At 37.9% G+C, this 27,962-nt stretch overlaps 1 protein-coding gene across 1 annotated transcript; it reads left to right on the forward strand.

Moving 5' to 3' along the window:
• Positions 1-1,671: 1,671 nt before the first annotated feature.
• On the forward strand, positions 1,672-27,899 carry ROPN1L (rhophilin associated tail protein 1 like). The gene is made up of 6 exons (XM_069077144.1): positions 1,672-1,855; positions 2,643-2,800; positions 5,941-6,064; positions 8,120-8,281; positions 20,522-20,697; positions 27,679-27,899. Exons 2-6 carry the CDS (start codon positions 2,670-2,672, stop codon positions 27,752-27,754), a joined length of 669 nt encoding a protein of 222 aa, XP_068933245.1. The 5' UTR covers positions 1,672-1,855; positions 2,643-2,669; the 3' UTR covers positions 27,755-27,899.
• The last annotated feature ends 63 nt before the right edge of the window (positions 27,900-27,962 follow it).

Here is a 27,962-nt window from a genome sequence, read left to right on the forward strand (position 1 = left end):
ATCTCTAGATTAGAGGTTATTTTTTTTTAATTTTACATGTCAACAAACTTAAATTTTTTATAACTTTATATAATTGGTTTTCTTTGTAATCTTATATATTTTATTTTATGCATTTAAAAATGTTCTGAGGGTCCAAAGATTTCACCAGACTGCCATAGCAGACATAAAAAGTTAAGAACCTCTGCTGTAATAACATCTTTTTTTTTTTTTGCCTCCCTCCTCCTCCTCTTTCTCCTCCTCCTCCATCATCATCATCTCTCTCAATCTCTTTCTTCCTCTCTCCCTTTCCCTCTCGGCTACCACATTAGTTCAAATCCTGATGATCTCTTGCCTAGACTACTGTAATGGATTCCTTGTTTTCCCTGACTCATCTCTTTCCCTCTCCAATCCAGTCTCCACACAGCTTTCAAAATGATTTTTCAGTGGATCACTGAAAACACTCTTCTCCGACACCCTCCTTTCATAGAATACCTTTCAAATATTTTCTACTTGAAACCCTTGATCCCATCAACTACTAGTGCCCTACTAGTCTTATATGTATTCTGTATATATTTGTCATTCTGTATAAATTTATATGTCTACAGGTTGTTTTCCCTAATAGAACATTAGTTCCTTTACAGTGATTGCATTATTTTGCCTTTGTATCACAAGTAGGTCAATAAATGCTTACTGATTACAGGGATTCTGAAGATTAAACAGTTTTATGGAGACATTTCAAACTTTCCAATTTCACATTTTAAATGTAAAATGTTCCTATTTTAAATATAAGTAAGCTGAGGTTAAAGGTTATTAGGTGTCAGGTTATGTTCCATCATTTGGATCAGGCAAAAAGATGAATAGAATTAACTTATTTAGGTTGAAGTCCCGATCTCTTAAATGACTAGAGAAAAAGCTATTTTAAAATATCCCTAGCTTGCCCCTATTAATAAAGCCACCAGTCATTTATTCATAACAGTAACATTTATTAGGAACCTACTAAGTGCCTTGTACGATCCCTTTTGGCTCGGAATACAAAGACACTCCCGTCTCCCGAAATCCTTGTCCTTCAGAAAGTTATTCTGGGGGTTCCACTAAATCAAACGTTGCAAATTGCGATTAGTCTACAAACCGTTTACCTAACTCTGGGTCCCCAGGATAAAAGTGGCATGCAATGAACTAAATCAGGATTCATTTCAAGTTCCCTGACATAGATTGTTCCCCCTTGGGTTCACCTGATAACCTGTTCCAAAGCTTATCTTTTGGACAGGACTTGTGATTCAGTCATTGTTAGGCACCTCCCAAAGAACTCCCTTCTACCGATGACCATCCGTTGATGCTCTGGGACCTGCGGTCTGAAGAGTGGTTGGGGGGATAATGAGAAGTTAAGTAACTTGTCCAGGGTCACACAGCCAGTAATGTGGCGGAAGCAAGCCCTGACCCCGAGGCCAGCCTGCACTCATCCTTCTGACCGCGCCGCCCATTCAGTGGCAAAGGACAGGAAACCTGCTTTTCCCCAACCAAAGTTCGGGGAAACTGCAGAGTGTGTGGTGAGGGGCCGCTCTACTCCGCCTGTTAGTGGGAGTTGTAGACACGATCTTCTCGGCTGACCTCCGCCAAAGCCTGAGCTCTCCTCGGACACCTGAATCAACGGAAAGCCCCTTCCTGCACCACCTCCGCCCAGCCCCGGCTCGTCTGTGCGCCTGCGCGGCGGGATATTGCGGGGGGGGGATGGGGGAGATAGGCTCTCCGCGCGTCCCCGTTGCCTGGATACGGCGCGAAACAATCGTGACCCCACCCTGTGACCAGTGGCCGGGTTTGTGGGGTAATCTCGAGGATCCGCCGTTGGTCCTCATTTCCAGTGGATCAGGAGGAGCCGGTAAGAGCTACCCCAACATCTCCGGTCCCCCTTCAAGAAGTTGCCCATGCTTCGGCGGCAGCCCCCCGGGCGGCTCCCCGAAAGCTGCGCCCAGTCCTCGGGACAGTCCGAGCGCCGCAGCCTGACACGTCTCTCAGCTCCGGCGTCCGGACCCTCCCCTTCCCGGGGAGGAGGAGGAGGAGGCGGGCTCGGCCCCCCGCGACCCCAGCCGACCCGGTTAGGGAGCACCTGCGTGTGCCGGCCTTCCCAGAGCCCGGGGGGATGGGGCAGTAATGCTGGTCAGGAGTCCTCAGTCGTGTCCACTCTTCTTGACCCCGTTTGGGGTTTTCTTGGAAAAGATACTGGAGTGGCTTGCCATTCATTTCCTTTTACAGATGAGGAAACTGAGGCAAACAGTTAAGTGACTTGTCCAGAGTCACACAGCTAGTAAGTGTCTGAGGCCGGAGGCCGGATTTTACCTCAGGAAGATGAGTCTGCCTGACTCCAGGTCGGGCGGTGGGGAGACTTAAAAAAAAAAAAAAAAGTACTAAGCTCTATCTTCTCTCTCCTGACTGGTTTAAAATCCTGTGTTTTGTGATCCCTTTTTTCCTTCCTTCCTCCCTCCCTCCCCTCCCCTCCCCAAATGCCCAAGAATCTTTACTTTGCTTCCTCCCCCATCCCCCCAAAAAAGTCACTCCCCTCAAGACCTCAGGATAACTACATCACATTGGTAACTATGACCTTCCTCTTAGAGCAGTGAGCCTCGTAACTATCTCCGTGGGACACTTATTTTATTTTTCTTTTCAAGCTTGGGTTGCTAAACTCCCGGAGAATCATGCCTCTTCCAGACACTATGTTCTGCGCCCAGCAGATTCACATACCCCCAGAACTTCCAGATATCTTGAAACAGTTCACCAAAGCTGCTATTAGAACTCAGCCAACCGATGTATTGCAGTGGTCTGCAGGGTAAGCCCCCTCCTCAGAAAGCGCCTCTGCGTGCGTGGGTTGGGTTTTTGTTGGAAATCCTTAATATTTCAACCGAGGCACTCGCAGGTCCTGTTAAGAAATGAGTACTGTGCTGTTGTAACTTGTCTTTAAAAAAATTATTTTAGTGAAAAGGAATTTTTATTCCCCCAAGGAATAGGATTTTTCTTTGCCAAGGAACTGCTCACAATTTTGAGGGACCAGAGATGTCTAACACAATGTCTATGATTGGTGCGAGCGAACTCCTGCTAAGAGAGAATACTTCTTGATTGGCTGCTCCGTTGTCGGTTTTATGTGTGATGGGATGTGATAGGAGAAGAGCTCAAAAAGAGAAATGTTAAATTAAAAAACTTACCATAATGATTAACACTAACTTCTATTAAGCCGAGTTTTAGTTTTGAGGTGCACTTGAAAAACTTAAAGCAATATTACTTTGTGGTCAGTATTAGACAGAAGCTTCTAACATCAAGTTCTTCCATAAGAGCATCTTAGATGATGGAGAATCCAAACAATTTTCATTCCTCTCCATCAGCTGAGCTTGCCTATCCTATTTAAAACTACTTCCCAGAAAAACTAACTTCACTTTCAGTTTCAGTTTATTTTTCGTTAAAATTATATAGTTTTGGCTTTTTGTGTTTTTTTCCTCTTCCACTAAAAATTAATTTTTAATGAAAAATATGTAAAATTCCTATCAGTACTGGAAAAATGAAACTGTGTGTATGATGTAATATTACATCACCCTGTAGTCTATTGTTTTAGGTAATGTCATTGTGAGGCATCATTGACTAAAGGACACATATCTCACAACACTCTTGAAGCTTTAGTTTTGAAGTAATAAAATATGGCTTTTTTATTTCTTCACTGATAAATCATAGAAGATAATTTCTGAGTATAAAAATAAGTGTAAAACTGCTAGTATTGCAAATGTCATTGGTGACAGATTTCATAAGTTATGTTGGGTAAAATCTATGAAAGAAGAAAACATAAAGATATCATGGCACAAAAGTAGACACACATCTTTAAATCATTTTTGTAAACAATTTTCAGGGCCCTAAGATATTAAAAATAATTTTGACCCCAAATTCTTAATAAACCTTACTTATTTACCAATATTAATCTTTTTTATGGCTTCTGTTGGAGTCAGAAGACTTAAGGTTGTGGTTCAGCCCTGCCATTTAACTGAATAACTTTGGTTAAATCATTTTACTCCTCTATAAAAAATGCAAGTGTTTTAATTCCTCCTACTGCTTCTCATATTATGAGAATTCAATGGTCATAACAGCTATTAGGAGAAAAAGTAGAATTCTCTATAATCATGAGTCTGTTACCTGAATTCCATGAGGTTTTTTGTCTGAACTATGTAGCAAGATAATGTTACTTCATACATGAGTACTTTTAAGTCCCTTTCCAAGATACTTCCGTCTAATGAGTAGAGTGCTGAAATGAATTAGATTCAAGAAATCAGCTATGTTTGTTGCCAGGTACAAAATGGCAACAAAGAAGCCCTCCTGCCCTTCACGTACTTAGTAGTAGCCAGTGTTATGACCACCTCTCCTTTAACTATTCATCCTCTTCTGCAGAGCCTGCCAACCAGTTTCCTAGTTTGTGTTCAGTGAGTCCATTGAGAAAAATTTCAAACTTCTGAGTTCCTGTTTGTTTTAGAAAGGAAAAATGAAGGGGTTTGATGAGAAATGGTGGAGAGTTGTGATTATTGGGGAATGAGGAATGGGCAGGTAGATTAGAATATCTTCCTCCGTACAGCAGACCCAGGTGGTTAGCATCTGTCTTTATGATTATCACTACTTCAGTAACAAGAAACCTCTTGATTTGGGGTTACTATGAAATGAAAATGACAAAAATGGTAAACTTCCATTAATATATTAGTATTTAAAACAAACAACTTCAAGAAAGGGGGAGAAGAGGAGAAATTCAACAAAATGAGAAATTCAGAACAACAGTACAACTACTTGTAATGGTAATGGTAATTTGAAGATCTTCCCTGCCCCATAATAAGCCTAAGGGAATTTGAAGACCTTCCCTGACTTGAAGATCTTCCCTACCCCCTAATAGACTGAATATAATCTCATGGAGCCTGTGGTGGGAGGAGCTTGCTGAAGGGTGGAGCAAAGCCCACAGGAAGCTGGGAGTCAGAGCAGTTAGAGATTGAGGGAGCAAAGGATGCAGTCAGAGAGACAGGCTTGTGAGTTGGTTTGTAGGATGGTGTGGCTTCATGTTGTGCTATGGTGTATTAACTTCTTTGCTACAATGATGGATTTGACTTTCTAGTGTTGGGATTTGGTTTCCTGGTGTCTGAATAAATGTTTTGCTTCTGTCTTCTGTATGGAGAGTCTGTTATATTTTATGATTGAGAGCTATGCTGGCATATTTACAGTTGCTATTGGCTCTGTGAATATTGCATTGGCACTACACTACTCAAGAGCCCAGCCTTAGTTAGACTTGATGCTTTAGATCAAGGCTTCTTAAACTTCTTTCACTTGAGACACCTTCCCCCTCCCCTTTGGAGATATGTGGCTTGAGGGCATGCAAAGTGAAAAGTGTGCATGATTTATGTTCAGAACCAAGACTGTAGTGAAGTTGCATCATGCTAAAGGGCAAGAGCTGCCAGAAACACCTCGAATTCATTACATGTTTGATTTTGAATTAATTTTTGGTCGTTGCACATTCAGAAACCTTTTATTGTTGCCAAATTTTTTATGACCGCCTACATGGGGTCTTGACCCCACAGTTTAGGAAGAGGAATGTCAAATAGATGGCCAGTGGCCCACAACTCTCCTGAGTACAACCTGAAGCAGATGAAAATGTAATTGGAAAATATTAAATGAAATAAATAAAAATGCAATGAAACATAGATACTATTACACCTTATAACTGTGTCAATATGTGGTCTGTAGGGATCCTTATGTACAGTGTAGTGGCACCTGTTTCTATTTTAATTTAACACTTTAGATTGATGCTAGAGCCTGGTTGAAAAGTTTTAGTTACTTTTTTAGCTAACTGCGTTCATTCATTTTTACCTTTTTAGAATCACTCACAAAACTCTTTTAAGAGCCTAATTCATTTAGATTATAAATACTGATCTAAGATTTTTCTTTTACTGTTAGGTATTTTTCAGCTTTGTCAAGAGGGGATCCCCTTCCTGTGAAGGAAAGAGTTGAACTGCCAGTGGCTACCCAAAAAACAGATACAGGATTGACAAGAGGACTCCTTAAAGTTTTACACAAGCAGGTACAAAAGAACCACTTTTTAAAAACCTTCATAATGGTATAGCATCTTTTTACTGTTTTGGGGGGTTTTGGGGTTTTTTTTGCTTTTTGGAGAGGGAAAGGTAGGGGAATTGGAGTTAAATGACTTGCCCAGGGTCACATGGCTAGTTTTGAACTTGGGTCCTCTTGACTCCATGGCTGTTGTTCTATTCACTGCACCACCTAGCCACCCCTCTGTACTGTAGTTCTAATACTATTTCTACGGTTTAATTTTCTAGTTCTTGAAATCAAACCCACCTAAGTGTACTGTAAGAGGCTGATACCACCAAGAGACATTAACGAGTTCTATTTTGACATCCAACAAATTTTAAAAGTTTATTTGAAGAGGAAGCACATGTAATTATACATAATTATCTCCTGTGCTTCAAGCTTATATGATTCATTGTTAGGTTTCCCTAAGTAGGATTACTCATCATCACCTAAATCTTATATTGTCATTAGTTCATGTATCCAGTACTCCTTTTTAAAAATTCATTGGTTTTTCTATGAATAAAGTTACAACTCATTTTCTAAATTATTTATTCCCTTAAACTTTTGAACCATGTTTCCAATGTTGACTAAAAAACTGTAGCATATTTAAAAAGGAATCGTTCAGTACTTTAGTCTCTAAAGTTGAAATGTTCTGACCTTTATTTTTGTCAGAGGTGTTCTTGCAAAGCTCTTCCAATTAGTTTTTCTTCCAGGAAGGGAAAATAATTTTAATGGCTCAAAAATTAGAGTAAGGTTGTATGTAACTCATGTGGCACAGCACCTTGCCAAGGTCTCCAAGTTTTACACAGACTAAACTCAATCTTGAGGGTGGACCTCAGAAATCACATCACTTTTATAATTTTTTTCCCATCCATCTAATCAGGAAAAATACCATACCATCTCCCTTAGGACCACTGCTTTGGGTAGCTTTGGCATGTGGTCCTCAATCTGTTTTTGGAGGTCTCTAGAAATAGTTACTTTATAGGCATAAAGAATATCTGATAGAGGCATCTAGGTGGCACAGTGAATAGAGCACAAGCCCTGGAGTCAGGAGGACCTGAGTTCAAATTTGGCCTCAGACACTTAACACTTACTAGCTGTGTGACCTTGGCAAGTCACTTAACCCCAATTGCCCTACTTTCCCTCCTCCAAAAGAAAAAAAAAAGAATATCTGACAAACGGTGAACCATGTTTCTTCACCTGAATTCTCCATTTCAATTTAGAAAGGATCTTTCTGTAAAAATCTTATCATAGAGTGAACCAAAGCTTCCATATTTATTATTATTATTAAATTTTTTTTTTGCTTTTTGGAGGGCAATTGGGGTTAAGTGACTTGCCCAAGGTCACATGGCTAGTTTTTGTGTTAAGTGTCTGAAGCCAGATTTGAACTCAGGTTCTCCTGACTCCAGGGCTGGTGCTCTATTCACTGTGCCACCTAGCTACCCCTTCCATAATTATTATTAACTGGTATTTGTATCTGAAACTTCAGGATATAATAATCTTAATTCCTTTTCACATCTTTTGAAGTATTTTGCTTTTGAGAAATGGAGGTTTTGTAATAGAGGAATTGCAGGAATAAGATTTCTTTGTGTGACTTTGGGATGACCACTTCATCTCTCATGGCTTCATTTTCCTCCCCATAATGAAGGCGGATGAATTATTATTATTATTATTACTACTACTTTTATTATTAGCTTTTTGGAGGGCAATTGGGATTAAGTGACTTGCCCAGGGTCACACGGCTAGTTTTTGTGTTAACTGTCTAAGGCCAGACCCAAACCCAGGTCCTCCTGACTCCAAGGCCAGTGCTCTAATCACTGCACCACCTAGCCGCCCCGAGGCGGTTGAATTAAATTATCTTCAGTGTTCCTTCTAGTTCTAAGTTTCATCTTAAAGACATATATTATTATAAGTTTCTTTTAATTTTTTCACATATGAAACAATTCAATTTTCCCAGAGTACTTGAAATTTAGAAGATCAACAATTACTTTTGTTTAAAACTGCTTTCTATCCTATGATTTTAACTTTTTGTTTATATTTCTTAAAGCTTGCTCATAAACACGTTGTGGATTTAAAAGAACTTCAGGATAAATGGAAAGCTCTGTGCTTGCCGGTAGAAACACTCAAATTCATTCTCAAAATGGATCCTATTGAAGACACAGTAGAATGGATGAAATTTTTCTCACTTGGCTGTAGTACATTGGGTGGGGTAGGTATTCTACAGAAAGCATATTAATAACTTTGTATAAGACAGTTAAAAGGGAGGAAAGAGAAGGAAATAAGCATGTTTATAGTGCCTCTTATGTGTCAGACACCATGCTAAATGCTTTACAATTATTATCTTGTTTGTTCCTCACAAGAACCCTAGGATTATTAATTATTCTCATTCTTTAGTTGAGAAAACTGAAGAAAACAGAGGCTAAGTGACATGTCCAGGGGCACACAGACAATAAGTGTCTGAATCTGGATTTGAACTCAGGTCTTCCTGACTGTAGGCATAGCACTCTATTTCACTGTGCCAACCTGACTGCCTCTAAACAACTCTAAAACATCTCTAAAATTTAATTTATGACTTTGAATAAGTGAAACTGAAAAGCACTATGACCACTTTGGTAATTTTGTACCTGACCTAGAATTTTCAGTTTTTAGTTTTATTTCCACCACTCTAAAGCCCTACTCTCATGTGCCTCATGGCAGCATGGCAGTGACCTGGCTTGTTCAACTGCTATGCCGGGTCTTTCAAATGTGAATCTAGTGGTATATGTCTATCCTCAAGGACCAGCCTAACTAAGTTTGGAGGACCTCATTAACAGATTGGTCTCAGGGCAATACATTTTGTGATCATATCAACTCTTAGCTATAATAGAGTTGTAATCTCAATTGGGGGAGGGGAGTTATCTATGAAATCACCAGTTTTAAATGTTAAAGTATATGGCACAATCCTTTTAAATTCAGTGACATTAGTTAAATGTATTTTCTAAAAATCATGGTACTAAGTATAAGAAAAATGTCGGTAAGTTAAAAAAAAAAAACACTCTGTATTACTGTTATATAGAAAGATTTGATTTCCAGTGCTATGTGTACTATTAAAGTCCTTGCTCATCATTTCATGTGTTACCTAATCCATTTTTCATGCTTTCTTCATTTGTAAAGGAAGCATAAAATAATACTTTAATAGCTAAATCAAATAAACTACAATAAGTGATTTTAAAATGTTTTGCAGTTACTGTGTAAAAATATCTGTCAATTAGTCAGTAAACATTTATTAAGCACTTACTATATGCTGAGCACTGGGGATACAAAAAAGGAAACAAAAGACAGTCTCTGCCATCAAGCTGCTCACAATCTAATGGAGACAAAAAGGAAACACATGCAAACAATTAATATGCAGGGTAAATAGTAAATGAGAGGGAAAGTGATGGAATTAAGAAAGATTGAGAAAAGTCTTTTTGTGGAAGATGCGATTTAATTGGGACTTGAAGGAAGCTAGGGAAGCCAGGAGGGAGAGATGAGGAAGGAGAGAATTCTGAGCATGGAGGCAGCCAGAAAAAATGACAGCAAGGGGAGGCCAATGTCACCGAATCAAAGAGTGTGTGGTAGGGAGTAAGGTGTAAGAAGACTGGAGGAGAAAGGGGCTTAGTTATGAAAGACTTTGAACACCAAATAGTATTTTGTATATGATCCTGAAGGTGATCAAATGAAGTTTATTGGAGGGAGGAGTGACATGGTGAGACCTGCACTTTAGGAAAATCATTTTGGTGACTGAATGGAGGATAGATTGGAGTGGGGAAAGGCTCAAGGCAGGCCAACTCACCAGCAGGCCACTGCAATAATCCAAAAAAGAGACATGAAGGCCTGCCTGTCCCAGAGTGGTATGTAATGAAGAGATGTTGCAGAGGTGAAAATCGATGGACCTTGGCAACAAATTGGATATAGGAAGTGAAGGATAGTGAGGAATCCAGGATAACTCCTAGGTTGTGAGCTTGGTGTTAGGGAAGGTTGGATGGAAGGTGAGATAGAATAGGGTTTAGGGAAAAAGAGAATGAATTCAGTTTTGGACATGCTGGACATCCAGTTTAAGATGTCTAAGAGGCAGTTGGAGATACAAAGCTTGAGGTCAGTAGAAAGATTGAGGCAAGAAAGGTATATTTGAGAAATCATCAGCATTGAGATAATAATTAAATCCTTGGGAGTTGATGAAATCACCAAGCGATGAAATAATACAGAGTGAGAAAAGAAGAGGGCTCAGGTTAGAGATGTGTGGAACATCTTTGGTTAGAGGGCTATATAGGTATCCCACATAACACAAAAAATTGTGGTAAGTCCTAGTTATAATTATACTCAAGCAACTTCTGTATTTCTTGGATACCCTCAAAAGAAGTTGTTGGGGAGGTGAGAGGGTACCACAAAGGAGGATTTAAAAGCCCTTTGCAAAGTGGAATTTCAAGTCACAGAAGATAGAGGGAGACATGTTTGAGATGATATAGAGTGGTTAGTGAAGGATGATACTTGATTAGGGGTAATATTAAGAAGAGATAAAATGTTCATATATAAATGAGGCAGCTATGAAACTCCAAAAGGGAAGCATGACTATCTATGATTAGTAAGGAGAAAAGCCCAAAGATGTATAATGAAAAACATTTTTGACCTTGGCACAGCTACTTCTGGGTAGCTGTAAACTTGTACTGTACCATATACTTGGTTTGTACTGTAAACTTGGACATGGTGGTATAACAAAATTTCCTAACTGTTGGCCCAAGAAGCTTCTGGTAACTGACATTGTAAATTCTTGGTATATCCTTGTTACAAGTTCAGAGGATCAGAATATGCCATTGAGGCATCTCACTAAATATTATATTGGAGGACATGAACAAAAAAAGTGAATTCAGTTCTTCTAGGTAACCACCTACCCATACACCTACACCTACACCCACACCTACACCCACACAGTTTTATTAATCTGTAACTTTTAATTATGAAATTTTAATTTCTAGTGATCTAAAAAGCAAGAAATTTCATACCTTAAATGTGTATTTCCCTATTTTTGAAAATCAAAAACTAAATAAAAAACAAAGTGCTTTGTGAATCTATTTGGGAAAATATTCACCCACTTAAATGTTTTAACACTAGATGGCAACATTTTGTCATGGATAAAACTACCTACTCAATCAGTTGGTGGTTAATAATATACTTGGCAAATGAGTTCATTGAGTTAAGGGAGAGAAGGAGAAGATATTTCCTCTTCTCAAATGTGTTAAGATTAGATTATGTCATTGAGGAGGTATCTCACCAGATACCGTCTAGAAGGAAAAACCTTAAGGTCTTTGCAAAGCTTTGTATAATATCAGTGACATTGTTATTTTAGTAACATTACTTTCGAATAATGGGATATCGTTTTCCTTATTTGGGATATACATATTTTTCCATATCTCTTTCCCCCAATTATTTGTTTTTATTCTAATTAGACAAAATTTAGTAGGGATAAATATAAAGTTAAACATTCGGGTGCCCAAAATTAACCACAAGAGAAGATGAGGAGAGCAGTAAGCTGAGTTAACAGCAGTTTGAAAAAGATGGGGGGGGGGGAGGGGTCATTCTAATGGACCTCAAGCTAAGTGAGAGCCGGAAAGCTAACATGTTCTTGGGCTACATTGAGAAATGAAGCCTTACAGATTCCGGGAATTAAGTGGCAATATTCCTTCTGTACTCTGCTCTGATTAGATCACATCTAGAGCATTATGTTGTGCTTTGGACACCACAGTTTAGGAAGCCAATGATAAACTAAGGACCATCCAAAGGATATCTCCTAGAATGGTTAAAGGGCCAATTCTGGGCCCATAAAAAGATTAAAAGCTGAAAGAACAAGGGGAGGCAAAACAGCTGTTTTCAAATACAAAAGTGGAATGAGCTGGGCTTTCTGAAATAGGGCATTATAGCACTCATTTGGGGTATGCTGTTGTAAGAATTTTCTTTAATTTTGAGTTGGACTAGGTGGCCGCTGAAATCCCTTCCAACTCCGAAATTCTGTAATATGTTGCTAGAAAATAAATGATTTATCTATTCATTTACAAATGTATATGGTTCCTACCCCACTGTCCACCAGTCTTGGCATATACTACATACCTTGGAGCCATATGAATTCAGCTTGTTTGATGATAAGGCTTTAAACTCTCTTCATATTCATTGAGTTCAGTCTCTACTTTGAACTAGTAATGACACTAATTATGCCATCTCCTGGTGAAGACTTTTACCTGTTTTTGTATACCCTGACCTAGGAATGAATTTTACATTTTTTTTAAATGCAGTGAAACCTTCAACATGTAAAAACTATTCTTGACTTGCTGGTAGTACCAAAACAGGCTGTTATGGATTGCACCCCTGGACTAAAGAATCCCATGTGACTATACAGTTTTGCATTTATCTGGTAGCTAGACATATTGTAAACTTTGACTGAATAGCTGATACTTCTTATACTTGAGTGTGTAAAAATACTAATAGATGTTAACTACTACATTGATTATTATAAGAATAAACTTCCCTGCCACATGTTTCCTTTGAGGTTTTTCATGGAAAACAAGCAGAGCCAAGACAGGAGATTCTTTTATTTCAAGTACTGATATTGGGTATATGGCAGGAAAACAATAGTTTCAAGGGATACTATTTTTTCCTGAAAATGAAGTAAAGATAACAAGAAATAAAGTAGGTTTTTTTTAAACTGACATGCTGTGGCCTTTTAAAATTTTCACATAAAATTCACAAAAAGTGAATTTATTTGCTCTTCAGCTGCAGTTTCAGACAGCATGCTAAACTGCTGCCCTTCTTCCTGCTCCCCTCCCCCAAATCTTGTGGGAGTCCCTCTAGTTAGAGACAATACTGCTCTATAAGATTCTTATCTTTTAGGATAGTTCAACTTCTATTCATTTTAATAGAGTTTAGTTCTCTCAAAGCCCTAGCAGGTAATTGAGGAAATCTCTGTGCTCAGATTTTTAGTTCCATGAATTCTTGGGGTGTAATAGGCATAGTTATGTGTCTCTCTATATCTGACACTATATCTTAAGTTAAAGAAACTTAGCCGCTATGAAAAAAGGGGGACACATTTTAATGCTGCATTTCTGTTCAGGTTTTTCAGTGAGTTCATAATTTTTTTTTACTGTTTTCATTGTGTTACTTTGAAATGATGACCTGATGTATTGGTATATTTACTGTTACCTATGTGGCATAACATAAAAGATAAATTAAGAGTCTGTGTCTTCCTTAGATTTCCTGGATTATAGCAAATTTGCTTCTTTGAATATCATTCAGTTTTTTCCAGACTCTTTCAGATTGATTTGTCACACCAACAACTGACTTTGACTTCAATATATGGGATTTTCAAGCTTGTAGATTCTGTGTGGAAAATCATCATTATTAATAGCTTCTTACCTGAAATACTTCATTGTTGGCACAAGTTGTTGGAAGCTATTTGACACGAATGCTAAAACTATATCATGGGAGAGGATCCCTGAGTAAGGGGTAGAATAATCCTTAGAGATACAGTAGAAATTATCTGCCCCATTCCTTCCCCCCATCTCTCCCATACCTATCCTCATCCAGGTCGGTTTTTTAAGGATCCTGCGTATCCCGTGCCAACTGAGTTCTTGGCCATAAACTGATTTTGAGATCAAAAATATTCTCTGTAACCTAATATAGACACTCACTTGCCAAATCTTTTTACTACACTAGATGGCAGTAGAATAGTCTTATGGAAAACCAGGCCCCCTTGTAAACTCCTCAGAAGCAGGAGATTCACAAATCCAGGCTCCATCAAGTGGGCCTTCCATGTTAGTATCTATCCTGTCTTGCTGTTTCCTGCCAACAGATGAAACCTTGAAAGAAACAATGAGCCCTTTTAGATCTGGCCTTCTACTTTGACACTGTTTTCCCCAATTTACTTTTATTTTATTTTATTTTTAAGCAATTGGGGTTAAGTAACTTGCTCAAGGTTACACGGCCAGCTATATCTGGGTGTGGTAAGTATCTGAGCCCGGATTCGATCCCAGGTTGTCCGGTGCTCTTACTCACTGAGACACCTGGCCGCCCCACTGTACTTTATTTTCAAAGTTGAAGTATTCTTTGGATTGTCAGCATCAAGAACAAGACTCCTCCGTTAATGATCACTCTTAGAAGTGGAATGGTGTACTTCTCTATTTGCTCAGTCTTCCTTTCCCTCTTTGCACCTTTCCCTAGCCCACTATGTATTGAATGTTGTATCTTCCTACCTATATGGTCAGCTCCTTGAGGCCTAGGACAGTATGTTCTATTTCATTCATTCTCATCAGAAAGGAGTCAACCTGGTCTAGCAGATAAGAGTATAATAGGAAGCTATGGGGTCCAAATATTGTCTCAGATAATTACTTTGTGTATGACCCTTCATTTCTTTGTGACTTAACTCTCCTTATCTATAAAATAGGGATAATAATAACTTTGTAAGAAGGTTGTTGGAAAGATCGAATGAAATGTGAATATACAAAGTCAGGAAATATTGAGTTCTAATCTAAGCCTCAGACATTTTCTACATATGTGACTATGGGCAAGCAAGACATTTAACTTTTGTCTGCCTCAGCTTCCTCATCTATAAACTGGTGCTATCAATAGCACCTACCTCCTATGATTATTGTGAGGATAAAATGAGATAATCTTTGTAAAACCCTTTGCAAAACCTTAAAGCACTATAGAAATGCCAGTGGTGATGATGATTTGTGAGGCACTTTGTTGCAAACTTTCAAGTACTATATAAAGGTGAACTGTTACTATGATTACCCTTATTAAACTGGAAATTAATATGTGGAAATTCACCATTACAAAATGTATAAATTCTTAGAACTGATTCAATATAAATTACATAAAGATTACAGAATTTTTAGGTTCTCAGTGATAATACTTCAGAAAAATGTGCTTCCCTATTAATTTTACAGTTTAATTTTGACTCCAAACTTTTATATCCAGACCTAATCTTTCTTCTAGAATCTCAAAGCCAATGGTTAGCTGCTGTACATGTTTTCCTAATTGTACTAGTTGTAATCAATAAACATTGACTACTATTTGCCTGGCACTGTGCCAAGCACTGGGGTTACAAAAAAAGGCAAAAGGGAATCCCTGCCCTCAAGGAGTTTGCAATCTAATGGCGGGAGATGATATGCAAACAAATATATACAAAGCAAACTACATGCAGGTTAAATAGGATAAAATAAACAGAGAAAAAGTACTGGAATTAAAAGGGTTTGGGGAAGGCTTCCTACAGAAAGTAGGACTTTCGTTGGAACCCCCAGGAGACCAGTGTCACTGGATGGAAGAATACATGTTGAGGAATAAGGTGTAAGAAAACTGGAAAGGTAGGATGGGGGTAGGTTATGAAGGCAAAACAGCATTTTGTATTTGCTCCTGGAGACAATAGAGAGCCACTGAAGTTTGAGATGTGTGTGTATGACATAAAAGGATCTTCACTTTAGAGGCCCAATGGAGGATAGATTGGAGTGGAGAAAGACCTGAGTCAGGCAGATCCACCAGCAAACTACTGCAATAATCCAGGCATAAGGAGATGGAGACCTGAACCAGAATGGTTGACATTCTGTGTCAGAGGAGAGAAGAGGGTGTATATGAGAAATGTTGGAAAGGTGAAATCGGCAGGCCTTGGCAATGGCTTGGATATTGGGGGTGGGGGGCTTAAGAGATAGTAAGGAATCCAAGGTTGCAGGCCTGAAGGAATGGGAGGATGGCATTGCCCTCTATAGTCACAAGGGTAGGTGGTAGGAGGAGGAGGGTTTGGAAGGGAAAGGTAAGTTCCATTTTAGACATGTTGCATTTAGACATCTACTTGGAAGTGTCTAAAGAGCAGCTGAAGATGTGCTATTGAAGGTCAGCAGGGACCTTGGGGTGGGTGGGAAAGTTAGATTTGAGAATCATCAGCATAGAGATGGTAATTAAATCCGTGGGAGCTTATGGGATCATGAAGTGAAATAGTGTAGAGGGAGAAGAGAACAGGACAGGACAAAACCCTGTGGGACCCCTCCAGCTGGAGGGTGTGATCTGGAGGAGGATCCAGCAAAGGAGACAAGAGAAGGAGCAAATAGATAGGAGGGAGAGCCAGGAGAGAGTGGTGTCCTGAAAACCTAAAGAGAAGAGCGTATCACGGAGGAGAGGGGGATCAGCAATGTCAGAGGCTACAGGAAGGTCAAGGAGAATTGAAGATTGAGTAAATTTAGGCCATTGGATTTGACAGCTGAGAGACCATTAATAACTTTGGAGAGAGCTGTTTTCAGTGGGATAAGGTCAGAGGTTAAGGGGTTAAGAGTAAGAGGAGGCACCTTTGCAGACTTTTGGAGTTTAGTTACAAAGGGCAGAAGAGATTATAGAGTGATAGTGGGGACGGGAGGGATCAAGAGAGGGTTTTGTTTTTGTTTGTGTTTTTTTTTAGGATAAGAGAAGTGGATATGTTTGTAGGCAGTAGACAAGGATCTAGTAGAGAAGGAGAGGTTTAAAATATGTGAAGGAAGTGGGATAATGGGACATTCTGTTGGAGGAGGCAGGATGGAATGGGATTGCTTGAGCAGATAGATAGGTTAAGCCTTGATAAGGATTTAAGACCACTTCGTTATGTGAGGTGGTGTGGAGGAGGAGGAAATGACAGAAGACAGCTGAGTGATGGATGAGGAAGAGGGGAAAAGGGAATTCATGGTGAATGGCCACAACTTAAGAAAAATTTTTTTTTGGAGGAAAGAGGGCAGGGAAATTGGGGTTAAGTGACTTGTCCAAGGTCAAGTGTTATGTGTCTGAGGTTGGATTTGAACTCAGGTCCTCCTGACTCTGGGACCAGTGCTCTATTCACTGCCACCTAGCCATCCCATATGGCTGCAACTTTTTCTACAAAAGGTTCTCAGCTAAGAGAATGGGAGAGAAGGATATTGATGAAGAAATGATTATCAATGTCAAACATTACAGGAGTTGGTCAAGAAGACTGAAAAAGGGCCATTGGATTTTGTAATAAAATGTTTGATTACATCTTTCAGAGAACACTTTCCATTAAGTGGTGTGAGCAAAGGCATTGAGATGGGAGAGACCAGGACAAGAGGAATTAGTAGCTCAGTATAGCTAGAACTACATGAAAGAAAAGACTAAAAAATAAAACTAGACAAGTATGTTTGAACCAGATTGTGGAGGACCTTGATTCCCAGGTTAAAAAGTTTTGTACTTTATTCATTAGATACTTGGGAGCTTCAAAGTCCTTGAGCAGAGGAGCGATTGGCATACTATGAAAATTAAGTGAACATTAGTGATTGTAGTTAGGTAGAGTTGTGTGACTAAGCAAGTTCTACTAGTTGTTCCCATTAAATGGGGGTCATTTATCACCTTACCCTAATGATTTCTTAAACCTTAGAACCAATCCTTTAAGTTTCAATTTTACTTAATATTTAAATACTTTACTATACATAGAGTATTATGGGATGTGATCCGGAGATACAGTGACAAGACTTGGCTCTTACCCTTGTAGAGCTTACTGTCTTGTAAGGGAAATACACACAGAAATAATAAAAAAAATTATTTTAATTCATGAGAGTTACAAAGTGTCATGTGAGTATTATCAAATGGGATAATATTTATAAAGTGCATAATACACGGTACTGATACAAAGTAGGTGTTTACTAATTGCTTAGTCCCTTCTTACCTATCTCCTAGCCCCAACCATTTTTTAAAGCAGTGAGGCGGCACAGTAGATAGATCAATGAGCCTGGAGTCAGGGAGAACTGGGTTCAAATCCAACTTCCAACACTAACTACTGGATCTTGGGCCAGTCACTTCACCTCTGTTTTCCTCAGTTTCCTCAACTGTAAAATGGGGATGACAATAATAGCACCTACCTCCCAGGATTGTTGTGAAGGTAAAATGAAATACAGATAGTTCTCTTTACTAGTATGTACTTCTTTTTGTAGTATGCAGATTCTACTTTACATAAAGAATACGGAAAGGCATGGGAAGATATGTAACAGAAACATGTATAAAGAGAGTTTGGGAAAAAGTATGTACACAGTTTGTTCCTCATTTTTGTGGATGTGACAAAGATAGAACATTTGAAGAAGTGAGTAACAGGACTGTAAAATTACCACAAGAATTGGAGCTAGAAATGGGTGAAAATGATGTCGAGGAGTTGATTGAGTCTCATGGAGGAAAACTATCCAATGAGGGTCTGATTGAGCTGCTAGCTAAAAAGGTGAAGAAAGGGAAGCGTCAGAACCCAAGGTTGAACCAAAAAGCTTCACAATAAAACAGTTGGTAGAAACATTTCATCATTGTTTTTTGCTTTTTTTTTTTTTTTGGAGGGGGGAAGGCAGAGCGATTGGAGTTAAGTGACTTGCCCAAGGTCACACAGCTAGTAAGTGTAAAGTGTGAGGCCAGATTTGAACTCAGGTCCTCCTGACTCCAGGGTGGGTATTCTATTCACTGCTCCATCCAGCTGCCCCTACTTTAAGATTTTTTAAAATTCAAAGATTAGTTGAGGATAATATTGCTTTGTCTCATTGGCTATACAAGGCAAAAAAGAGAAGAATCCCTATCCGAACATCTCTCGATAATTTCATAAAAAAAGTTGTACAGCCAACCACTGAACACAGCCACTGCACACTTTGCTGTACAATTACTGTGCATATTTTATCATTAAGTTTACCTTTCATTTCATAATTTTGTTTATTTTGACAACAGTAATATGTCTGCATTTAAGTACATTTTGTAACAGTTATTTTGTGCATGCTTTTGTATTATATAGGCTAAATGAAGTGGATGGGTAGGGGCAAATTAGCATTACATAAAAACTGCTTTACATAGAGGTCTGTAGAACAGACCCTTTAAGTAAAGCAAGAACTGCATGTACTTGTAAAGTGCCTAGCACACTACCTGGCCTGCAAGAAAAACTAGCACTTATGTAGTGTAGTGGCTATTGTTGATTTTGTTGCTATTATTATCTAAAGACAAAGGAATAGAAATATCAGATTTTTTATTTTCCAGAGTGGGTCAGGGAAGACTTTTTGAAAGAAAAAGCATTTGAAGCCAGTTTTTGAAAAGATTTGATAGAATTGCAACAGACAGAAGGGAGGGTAGGTATTTAAGGCATAGTGAGGAACATGGTAAATAGCAGAGGTGGAAAAACAGAAAATTTAAGAAGGAGCTGCCTTAGCCTTTTAGGTGTCTTGGAAGGTCTGACAAAAACTCCATTGTATTTTCAAGGTTAATTTTACTAATGATACCAACTTCATTCATTTCTTTTCTTTGTTTAATTTTAAATTTTTTATAGTTTATTTGTAAAAATAAAAAAAAGTATTCCGTCCCTTGTTTTGCATTTATATCAATCATGCTTAGGTTGGAATTGAGAAATATCCTTCCATCAGAAGTTTTATTTGATCCCCTGGAAGTTCTTTTAGAAAATCTCATGTTTTTGTGGGGGATGGGGACTAGAGAGTTGGGGTATCTTTCCAGTTACAACTTTGAATTTATGTAAAGGATTTATGTAATTTGTATTTATGTAAAGGATTTGTGTAATTTGTATAACCACTTTCACTACATTAGTCCAACATCTATGAAAAAAACACATAAAAGCCAGTGTCACTTTTTCTCTGAATGGGAAATTAAAGTATGACATAATTATTGGCCAATGAATACTTTTATGTCACCTTTTGTTGTATTGTGTTAGGATTTCTGGACCGTTTATCACAGTATCAATTACAACACTCATGAGGATGGTAGAAAGTAGGAAAGTATTGCACAAATGCAAAAAAAAATACAGGATTATATGAATATGAGTTATATGCAAAATCAACTGCTACCTTTTCATGAATATTACAAAAATAAAACTTTGAGGGGCGGGGGGAGCTTCAAAAAGTGGTAAACACTCCAAAGCTGGGATCTGTGATACTCTTAAATAAGCACTTATATTGGGGTAGTAAAGTCACAAAATAACAGAAAAACAAAAATAAATTGTGTACATAGCTAATACTTTAATTCAGCTCTCAAAGACTAGAAGTTTATTTAGAACACATGCAAGAAATCTCAAAGTTTTGTCTATGTGTTTACAGAATTAGGACTACCATTTTAAATCATACTAACCAGAGTCTGCAATTTCAGTGTGACAGTAGTTGGCCTTATAAGGGTGGTTTTGTTGACAGGTGGTATCCCATTACATTTTCTCTTAGTCTTAATGATCTTTTTTCATTCCTCACAATTTTCAGTAGTCCACGAAAAGATATTTTTAGATCAATTATATCCTGTTTTGCCTTTTCTTTTCCCTTTTTTCTAGTTCCTTGACAGAGAATTTCAATAAAATGCCCCTTTGTTGTAATTATTGATTATTATATGAATCTAAATAGATTATATGAATCTAAATCTAAAAAAATTTAACTTTTTTTCTCTCTGTTGTTGTTTCCAGACATTACACAGTGCAATGAAGCATGCTTGTGAAATCCTTACAGAAGATCCTGAAGGAGGACCTGCTCGTATCCCCTTTGAGACTTTCTCTTACATCTTTAGTTATCTCTCAAGCTTAGATCAGGATAGAACTGAGAGTGATACTAACCTTTTTCTCAGTAATCTTGAAGAAACAGTGTAAGTATAAACTGAATCTGATATTCTTTTAATGTTAATGAATGTGGGACTCTACTATGGAAAATGCACATTTCCATTAAATTTCAACTAAGTAATCTTATAACCTACTTTATTACACACTAATAAGGAGACTGATAAAAGTTAAAGGAACAATTTTGTGATTGGTCTACGTGCTTAGAACAGGGGTGGGGAGCCTGTGACCTCAAGGCCATGTGACCTTGAGACTGCAGGTTCCCCACCCCTGACTTAGGATATCAAACAAAATAATTTTGAAGATATCATCTCCTTGATCTCTACCATAATTGACAATATTCTATTCAATTCATTTTAGTCATTGGAGGAAGAAATTTTATTCTCCCCATTAAATAAAATTTTTAATAAATTTACATTCGTTCTTACATCCAATCCTTCAAATAATTTTAACTATAATGTGATGTAAAAATATATTTAGAAAGATAACTAGGGGCAGCTAGGTGGCGCAGTGAATATAGTATCAGCCCTGGAGTCAGGAGGACCTGAGTTCAAATGTGGCCTCAGATACTTAACACTTATTAGCTATGTGACCTTGGGCAAATCACTTAACCCCAATTTCCCTGCCTTCCCCCCTCCAAAAAGAGCACCAAAAAAGGAGAAAATTGTTTAAAAAAAAGAAAGATAACTAGAATTTTTTGATAATGAAACAGAAAACTGTACGCATCAAAGAGATTTAGATTTCTGGGATGACAAATGAAGGCACGTGGCTACTGCAGATAGCCAGCAAAGAACAGTATATTTCACATCCTAAGTGCCTGGGGGGTGCTAGATAAGCTATCAAGTCATTAGTAGGGTGACAATTCCAATTGTCACTTCAATAAGTTGATTATGCTTCATTTATGTGGTGTAATGAGTGTGAGGGGCTTTGACTATCAAAGTTAGTTTCTCAAAAACTAACCCTTTAAAATGCAATTCAATAGGCAGAAAGTGAGGGAAGCTATGGTAGGCAGAGAAAAAAGTGTAAAAAAAATGAAGAAAAAAGTGCAGTGTGAAAGCAAAAGTAAAGTAATTTAGCTAACTGTATGAAAACCATAGAAGTTAAATTATTTCTGCAAATTAAATACTTTCACAAAGCAGATTCCATGATAACAAGTTGTTTTGGTTGTTGTTGCCTGGTTAGGTGCACAAATAACTTCTCAGTCTCAAAGAGGTTTATGTGACCTATTACGATAGCCTACATTTGACACAAGAAAGACTAGGCACATCCAGTAATGCAAACATTTCATTACCATTTCACTCTGAAATAATTTTCACCTTATATTTTCATTGCATTGTGGCTAGAAAAAATGCACTATCAATTGACACAGTTTGGTCCTTTGAGTTATTCTTAAGTTCCTTCTTTAACTTAACTGCTGAAGGCGTGTGGACAGGCACAATTTTCAGTTGCCTAAGGAAGTGATTGTATCATTTGTGTTTAGACATAAATTATATTCTTGGTGTAATTTATTTTTATTATCATTATTTTTAACATTCTTTTCTTTTTAAATTGAGTTGTATCATTTGTGTTTAGACAAATTATATTCTTGGTGTAATTTATTTTTATTACCATTATTTTTAACATTCTTTTCTTTTTAAATTGAGTTCCCAGTTCTCTCTCTTCTCCCACCTACAGAGAAGACAACCAAAATGATAATATAAATGGGAAATCATACAAAATATATTTTCATATTAGCTGTATCACAAGAAAAGTGAGAAAATTATGTTTCAGTTTGCATTCAGAATTCATCAGTTCTCTCTCTGGAGGTGGATAGCATTTTTTCATCATGTGTCTTTTGGAGCCGTCTTGGATTATTGTATTGAAAAGAGTATTCAAGTCTTTCACGGTTGATCATTACAACATTGCTGTTACTATGCACAATGATCCTCCTAGTTCTTCCCACTTAATTTTGCATCAGTTCGCATAATTCTTGTCATGTTTTTCTGAAACCACCTCCTCATAATTTCTCATAGCACAATAATACTCCATCATAATCATATGTCACAACTTGTTCAGCCATTCCCCTTGATTTCCAATTCCTTGCCACCACAAAAAGAACTGCTATAAATATTTTTCTACATGTAGATCCTTTCCTTTTTCTTTGATCTTTTTGGGATACAGACCTAGTAGTGCTATTGATGAGTCAAACGGTAGGCACAGGTATAGCCTTTTGCACATGGTTCCAAATTATTCCCCAGAATAGTTGGTTGGTGTAATTTTTATGTACAGTTTTTTCTTGATTTTCTGTGCCAATAGAATGAATATCATAGATAATTTCAAATGATGATTTAAAATTATTTATATTTACCTTTGGAGGGGTATATTTAATTGCTTTCATCTGAATAATAGGTTTGTCTGATATTTTACAAATCAATAATATTCCAAAGAAATAAGGGTGGCAGTAGAAACGGAACCAGAGGGAGTAGATACAAAGAAATAATGAAAAAGTGTGGGATCAACAGAACTAGATAACTGATTGAATATGTAAGGTATTCGAATGAAGCGTTAACAATCAAAGAGTGATGCAGACCAGCAACTTCTGTGCAGCTCTGAAATCCTGAAGAGTTACTTGGAACATGCTGGGGTAACAAAGCCATGTATCAGAGATAGAAACTTAGCCCGGTCCTTCCTTACTCCCAAGGACAGCCTAGACACTTACTGCATGGACTTTGGATGACTTAGTGCTGCCACTCACTTTAAAAAATCGACTCCTTGTATATGTATGCTGTCCTACTCATACCTTATAATGCATTATTATGTTCAGTTCTGGGCAGTTTTAGGAAGGATATTGAGAGGCTATTGAAAGTCAGAGGAAGGCCATCAGGGGTGAAAATTCTCCAGTTCTCTCCACATGAAGCTTGGTTGAAAGAACTGTGGTTGTCTAACCTGGAGAAGATTTCTTTGGGGGTGCATGATACCGATCTTCAGGTATCTGAAAATAGAGAGATTTTTCTCTTCACCTCAGAGGGAAGAACTAGGAGCAATAAATCAGTAAGCATTTATTAATTTTAATAAATATACCAGGCACTGATGAAGATATAAAGACAAAAATTAATCAGTTTTTGTTTTCAAGAAATTTACATGTTTCAGATGAGACAACATGGACAATAAGTAAGTATATACTTACAATAAGTAAGTAAGTAAGGATATACAAAATAAAGTAATTTGGGTGGAGGAAAGTGCTTAGGAGCTAGACATCGGGAAAGGCCTCACATAGGCATGTGAACTAAGTTTTGAAGGAAACAAAGGATTCTAAGGAGAAAAAGGTGGGAGATAAGGCATTCCAGGTGTCAGGTAAGAGTTAGCCTGAGCAAAGGCACAGAGATGGGAGAAAGAATAGATACTCTGAGGAAATGTCAGTAGAACGTAAGCTTCTTGAGAAGCAGAGACTGATTTATTGTGTCTCCAGCATGTAGTACAGTGCAGCTGCTAAATAAATGTTTGTTAGCTGATTAAGGAACAGGAAAAAAAAAAGTCAAATGGCCAGTTCTGCACTGTGTGTGAAATGGGGAAGAATGTGTATGGGGAGGAAAAAGTAAACTGGAGCCAAGTTGTAAAGGACTTTAAGTGCAGTGGAGTGACATAGGAATATCCCATTGACAGCTGAGTGGAGGAGATTGGAGAGGAAAAGGGAGAGGGGTATGGCATGGTGAGAGGAGACGAGGGTCTGGTCTAGGACAGTAGCTGTGTGAGTGGAGCAAAGGGGATAAATGTGAGTGACATAGGTAGAATTGACCAAATCTAGCAACTAACTGGTTAGATATGAAAGAAGGAAGAGTCGAAGATGCCACTGAAGAATAGAGGTAGGGAGGTTCAGAAAACTGGGTTTGGTGGAAAAATTTGACATATCTGTAGGATATCTGGTTTGAAATGTCTAAAAGATAGTTGGTGATGACAGGATTACAGATAGGGAAAGAAATGAAGACCAGATAGAGAGGCTTATATGGTCATATAGATTTAGAGATGGCTAAAGGGCTTAGAGGGCTTCTGAGTCCAATTCACTTATTTTACAGATGATGAAACTGAAACCCAGACTTTCCCCCAAAGTCAATTAATCAGTCCACAAGCATTTAATAAGCACCTACTATATGCTAGGCACACAGTAGAAAGTAGTGCCTTCAAGGAGCTCATAGTCTAATGGGGAAGACAACATGCAATCAGTCACATATAAACAAGATATAAATAGGAAGGGTAAATAAATTTGAGATAATCAACATAAAGAAGGCACTAAGGTTAAGAATTAAGACAGTTCAGGCGGCTAGGTGGCACGATGAATAGAGCACCGGCCCTGGAGTTAGGAGGACCCCTGAGTTCAAATCTGGCCTCAGATACTTAACACAAAACTAGACATGTCACCTTGGGCAAGTCACTTAACCCCAATTGCCCTACCTTACCCCCTCCAAAAATCAAAAAGAAAAAAGGAAAGAATTAAGAAAGTTGTCTTGCAAATAGTAGGATTTTACCTGGGACTTTTTGAAAGAGTCAAGGAAGCCAAGAGGTGGAGAAGAAGAGAGAGTGAAATAGTATATATAGAGTTTTGAGAGACACTCATGGTTTAGCAGGTGTGACTTGGATTAATATCTAGCAAAAGAGAACAGAGATGGGAAATGGAAGACAAGAGAAGACAGAGAAGAGCAGAAAGAAGAACTAGGAAAGAGTAATATAATGAAAATTTAGAGAGGAGAGTATCAAGGGAAAAGAGGGTGATTATCACTGTCAAAGGCTACAAGAGAGGGCAAGGATGAGGATTTTTAAAAGTCCATTAGATTTGACAAGCAAAAAAAAATTGGTAAATTTGGAGAGAACAATTTTGGTTGAGTGATGAGGGAATCCAGATTTCAGAATTTAAAAAGAGTGGGAAGAGAGGAAGTAGAGGCATCTGTTGTAGATGGAGTTTAGTCACAAAAACAGGAGAGGAGAGAAGTGAGGAGGGAGAGAAAGATGGGGTAATTGCTGGTAGAAATGAACAGATCAAATGAGGATTTTTTGAGGATAGTGGGAGGGACATAGGTGTGCTTATTGGGAAACAGCCAGTAGTTGTAAGGGAGAAATTAAAGATTAGTGAGAGAATAGATAGAGGGGGCAATCTGCCTGGAGAAGACTGAATGGATTGAGATTACATATGCATATAGAAGAGTTTTTCTTTTTCTTTCTTTCTTTTTTTTTTTTTTTGAGCAATCAGGGTTAAGTAACTTGCTCAAGGTTACACAGCCAGTTATTTCTGGTGTGGTGCTAAGTGTCGGAGCCTGGATTCGATCCCCAGGTCATCCCAACACTGGAGCCAGTGCTCTTACTCGCTGAGCCACCTGGCCTCTCCTTAGAAGAGTTTTTCTTAATAAGAAAGACCACCTCATGGGTTGAATGAGGTAGCAGAAGGCATCTATCTCAGTGATGCGAGATGAAGCAGGATGAGATGGGAAGGGGGGAGCAACTGTTTTCATTTTTTTTAGTGAAATATGAGGTGAGGTTCTCAGCTGAGAGAGTGTGAAGGAGAGGGAGTTATATAGGTGTTTGAAGAGGAATGAAAAGGTTTGGAAAATCCTCTATGGTGAGTGGAATAGTTATACAAGGATTGCCTTGCTGCTGTGAAGACCCAGTTAAGATTTTGTAACAGTAATTTGTAGAGGATCCAGTCAGCACAGTTTCGAGATTTTTCTTCAGTTTCATTTGACAACATATGAGTAGGAACAAAGACAGTGAATAGTGGGGGATACCAAGGCTGAGGTTTAGCAGGGTCTAGTCTTTGAATAGGATAAAAGAACAAGGTACTTGAGAGAAAATAATATAGAGTTGAAATGGTTCACCATGGGATCAAGTTGGAGAAGGAAAGAGAGTATGTTGCCAATATAAAAGTTAAGGTCTGTGTTTAGCTGGCAAATAGGGGTGGGAAGAAAGGGGAGGGGAGCAGGGAAACTGAATGTTGGAGTAAGACAACTGTTGTGGAATTGTAGTGTGTCAGATAAAAAAGGTACCCAAGGGTGAGATAGTCACATAACTACTGAATGTCTAGAGGCACAGTTTGAACCAAGGTCTTCCTGACTCAAAGTACCATTTTCTATCCACTGTAGGATGTTATAGATCAAATACTAATCTGGGCATTTTTGTATATAGAACATAATTGAATCTATGGGAACTGGTGGGTGGTGGCAATTGTAAAGAGGCAAATTTGGGCTTAATATAAGGGAAAATTTTGTCTTGTAATAAGAATTATCGAGGAGTAGCTCTTTTTGTGGTGGTAAAGAATTGGAAATCAAGGGAATGCCCATCAATTATGGAATGGCTAAACAAGTTGTGGTATATGAATGTAATGGAATACTATTGTGCTGTAAGAAATGAGGAGCAGATAGACTTCATAATAACTTGGCGAGACTTATATAAACTGATGCTGAGTGAGGGGAGCAGAAGCAGGAGAACTTTGTACACAATTACAGACACATTGTATCTGTGATGACTAACTTTGATAGACTGGGCTCTTCTCAGCAATACAAGGTTATAAGACAACTCCAAAGGGCTCATGATGGAAAAGGCTATCCACATCCAGAGAAAAAATTTTGGAGTCTGAATGGAGATTGAAGCAAACTATTTGCTTTCTTACATTTTTTTTGTTTCTTCTTTCTTGTGGTTAATTCCATTGGTTATAATTCTTCTGGACAACTTGACTATTGTGAAAATGTGTTTAATGTGAAGAACCTATATCAGATCACATGCCATCTTGGGGGGAAGAGGGTAGGGAGGAGAAGAAAGGGGGAGAAAATTTGGAACTCAAAAATTTGTGGAACTGAATGTTACAAATTAAACATAAATAAATTTAAAAGGAAAAAAAATAAAAATAAGAGGGTATTGAGTAAATGACCATAATTAAATTTATTTAGACAATTTTATATTAGTTGTTATATATTACAATAAATTTTTAAAAATTTTCCTTCCTGTAATAATGTACTAATGAATGTGCCTTTATTTATTTTTCTTAGAGTTGCTAGGAAAAATGGCATGATAGGAGTTTCAGATTTCTTCATAGAAGACAAGAAGAAATTTCGTGCAATTTAAGAAGCAAAATTGGGAAAAATTTCTCAGAAAACATATGGCACTAGTTCAGAAAATAGAGTGCTTTTAAGAATCAAATAGTGCTTTATAAAAACGTAGCACAAAATACAGCTTTGCATTAACCAACATACTATGTGCACTGTGATTTCTTTTTTAAAGAAATGTGTCACCTTTGACCAGTCACTTAATCTCTCCATGACTGAAGTAACTA

This window comes from Petaurus breviceps, unplaced genomic scaffold, assembly GCF_028583685.1.
Source record: "Petaurus breviceps papuanus isolate PSGF00001 unplaced genomic scaffold, PetGlider_PUasm1.0 151, whole genome shotgun sequence".
Taxonomy (NCBI): Eukaryota; Metazoa; Chordata; class Mammalia; order Diprotodontia; family Petauridae; genus Petaurus; species Petaurus breviceps.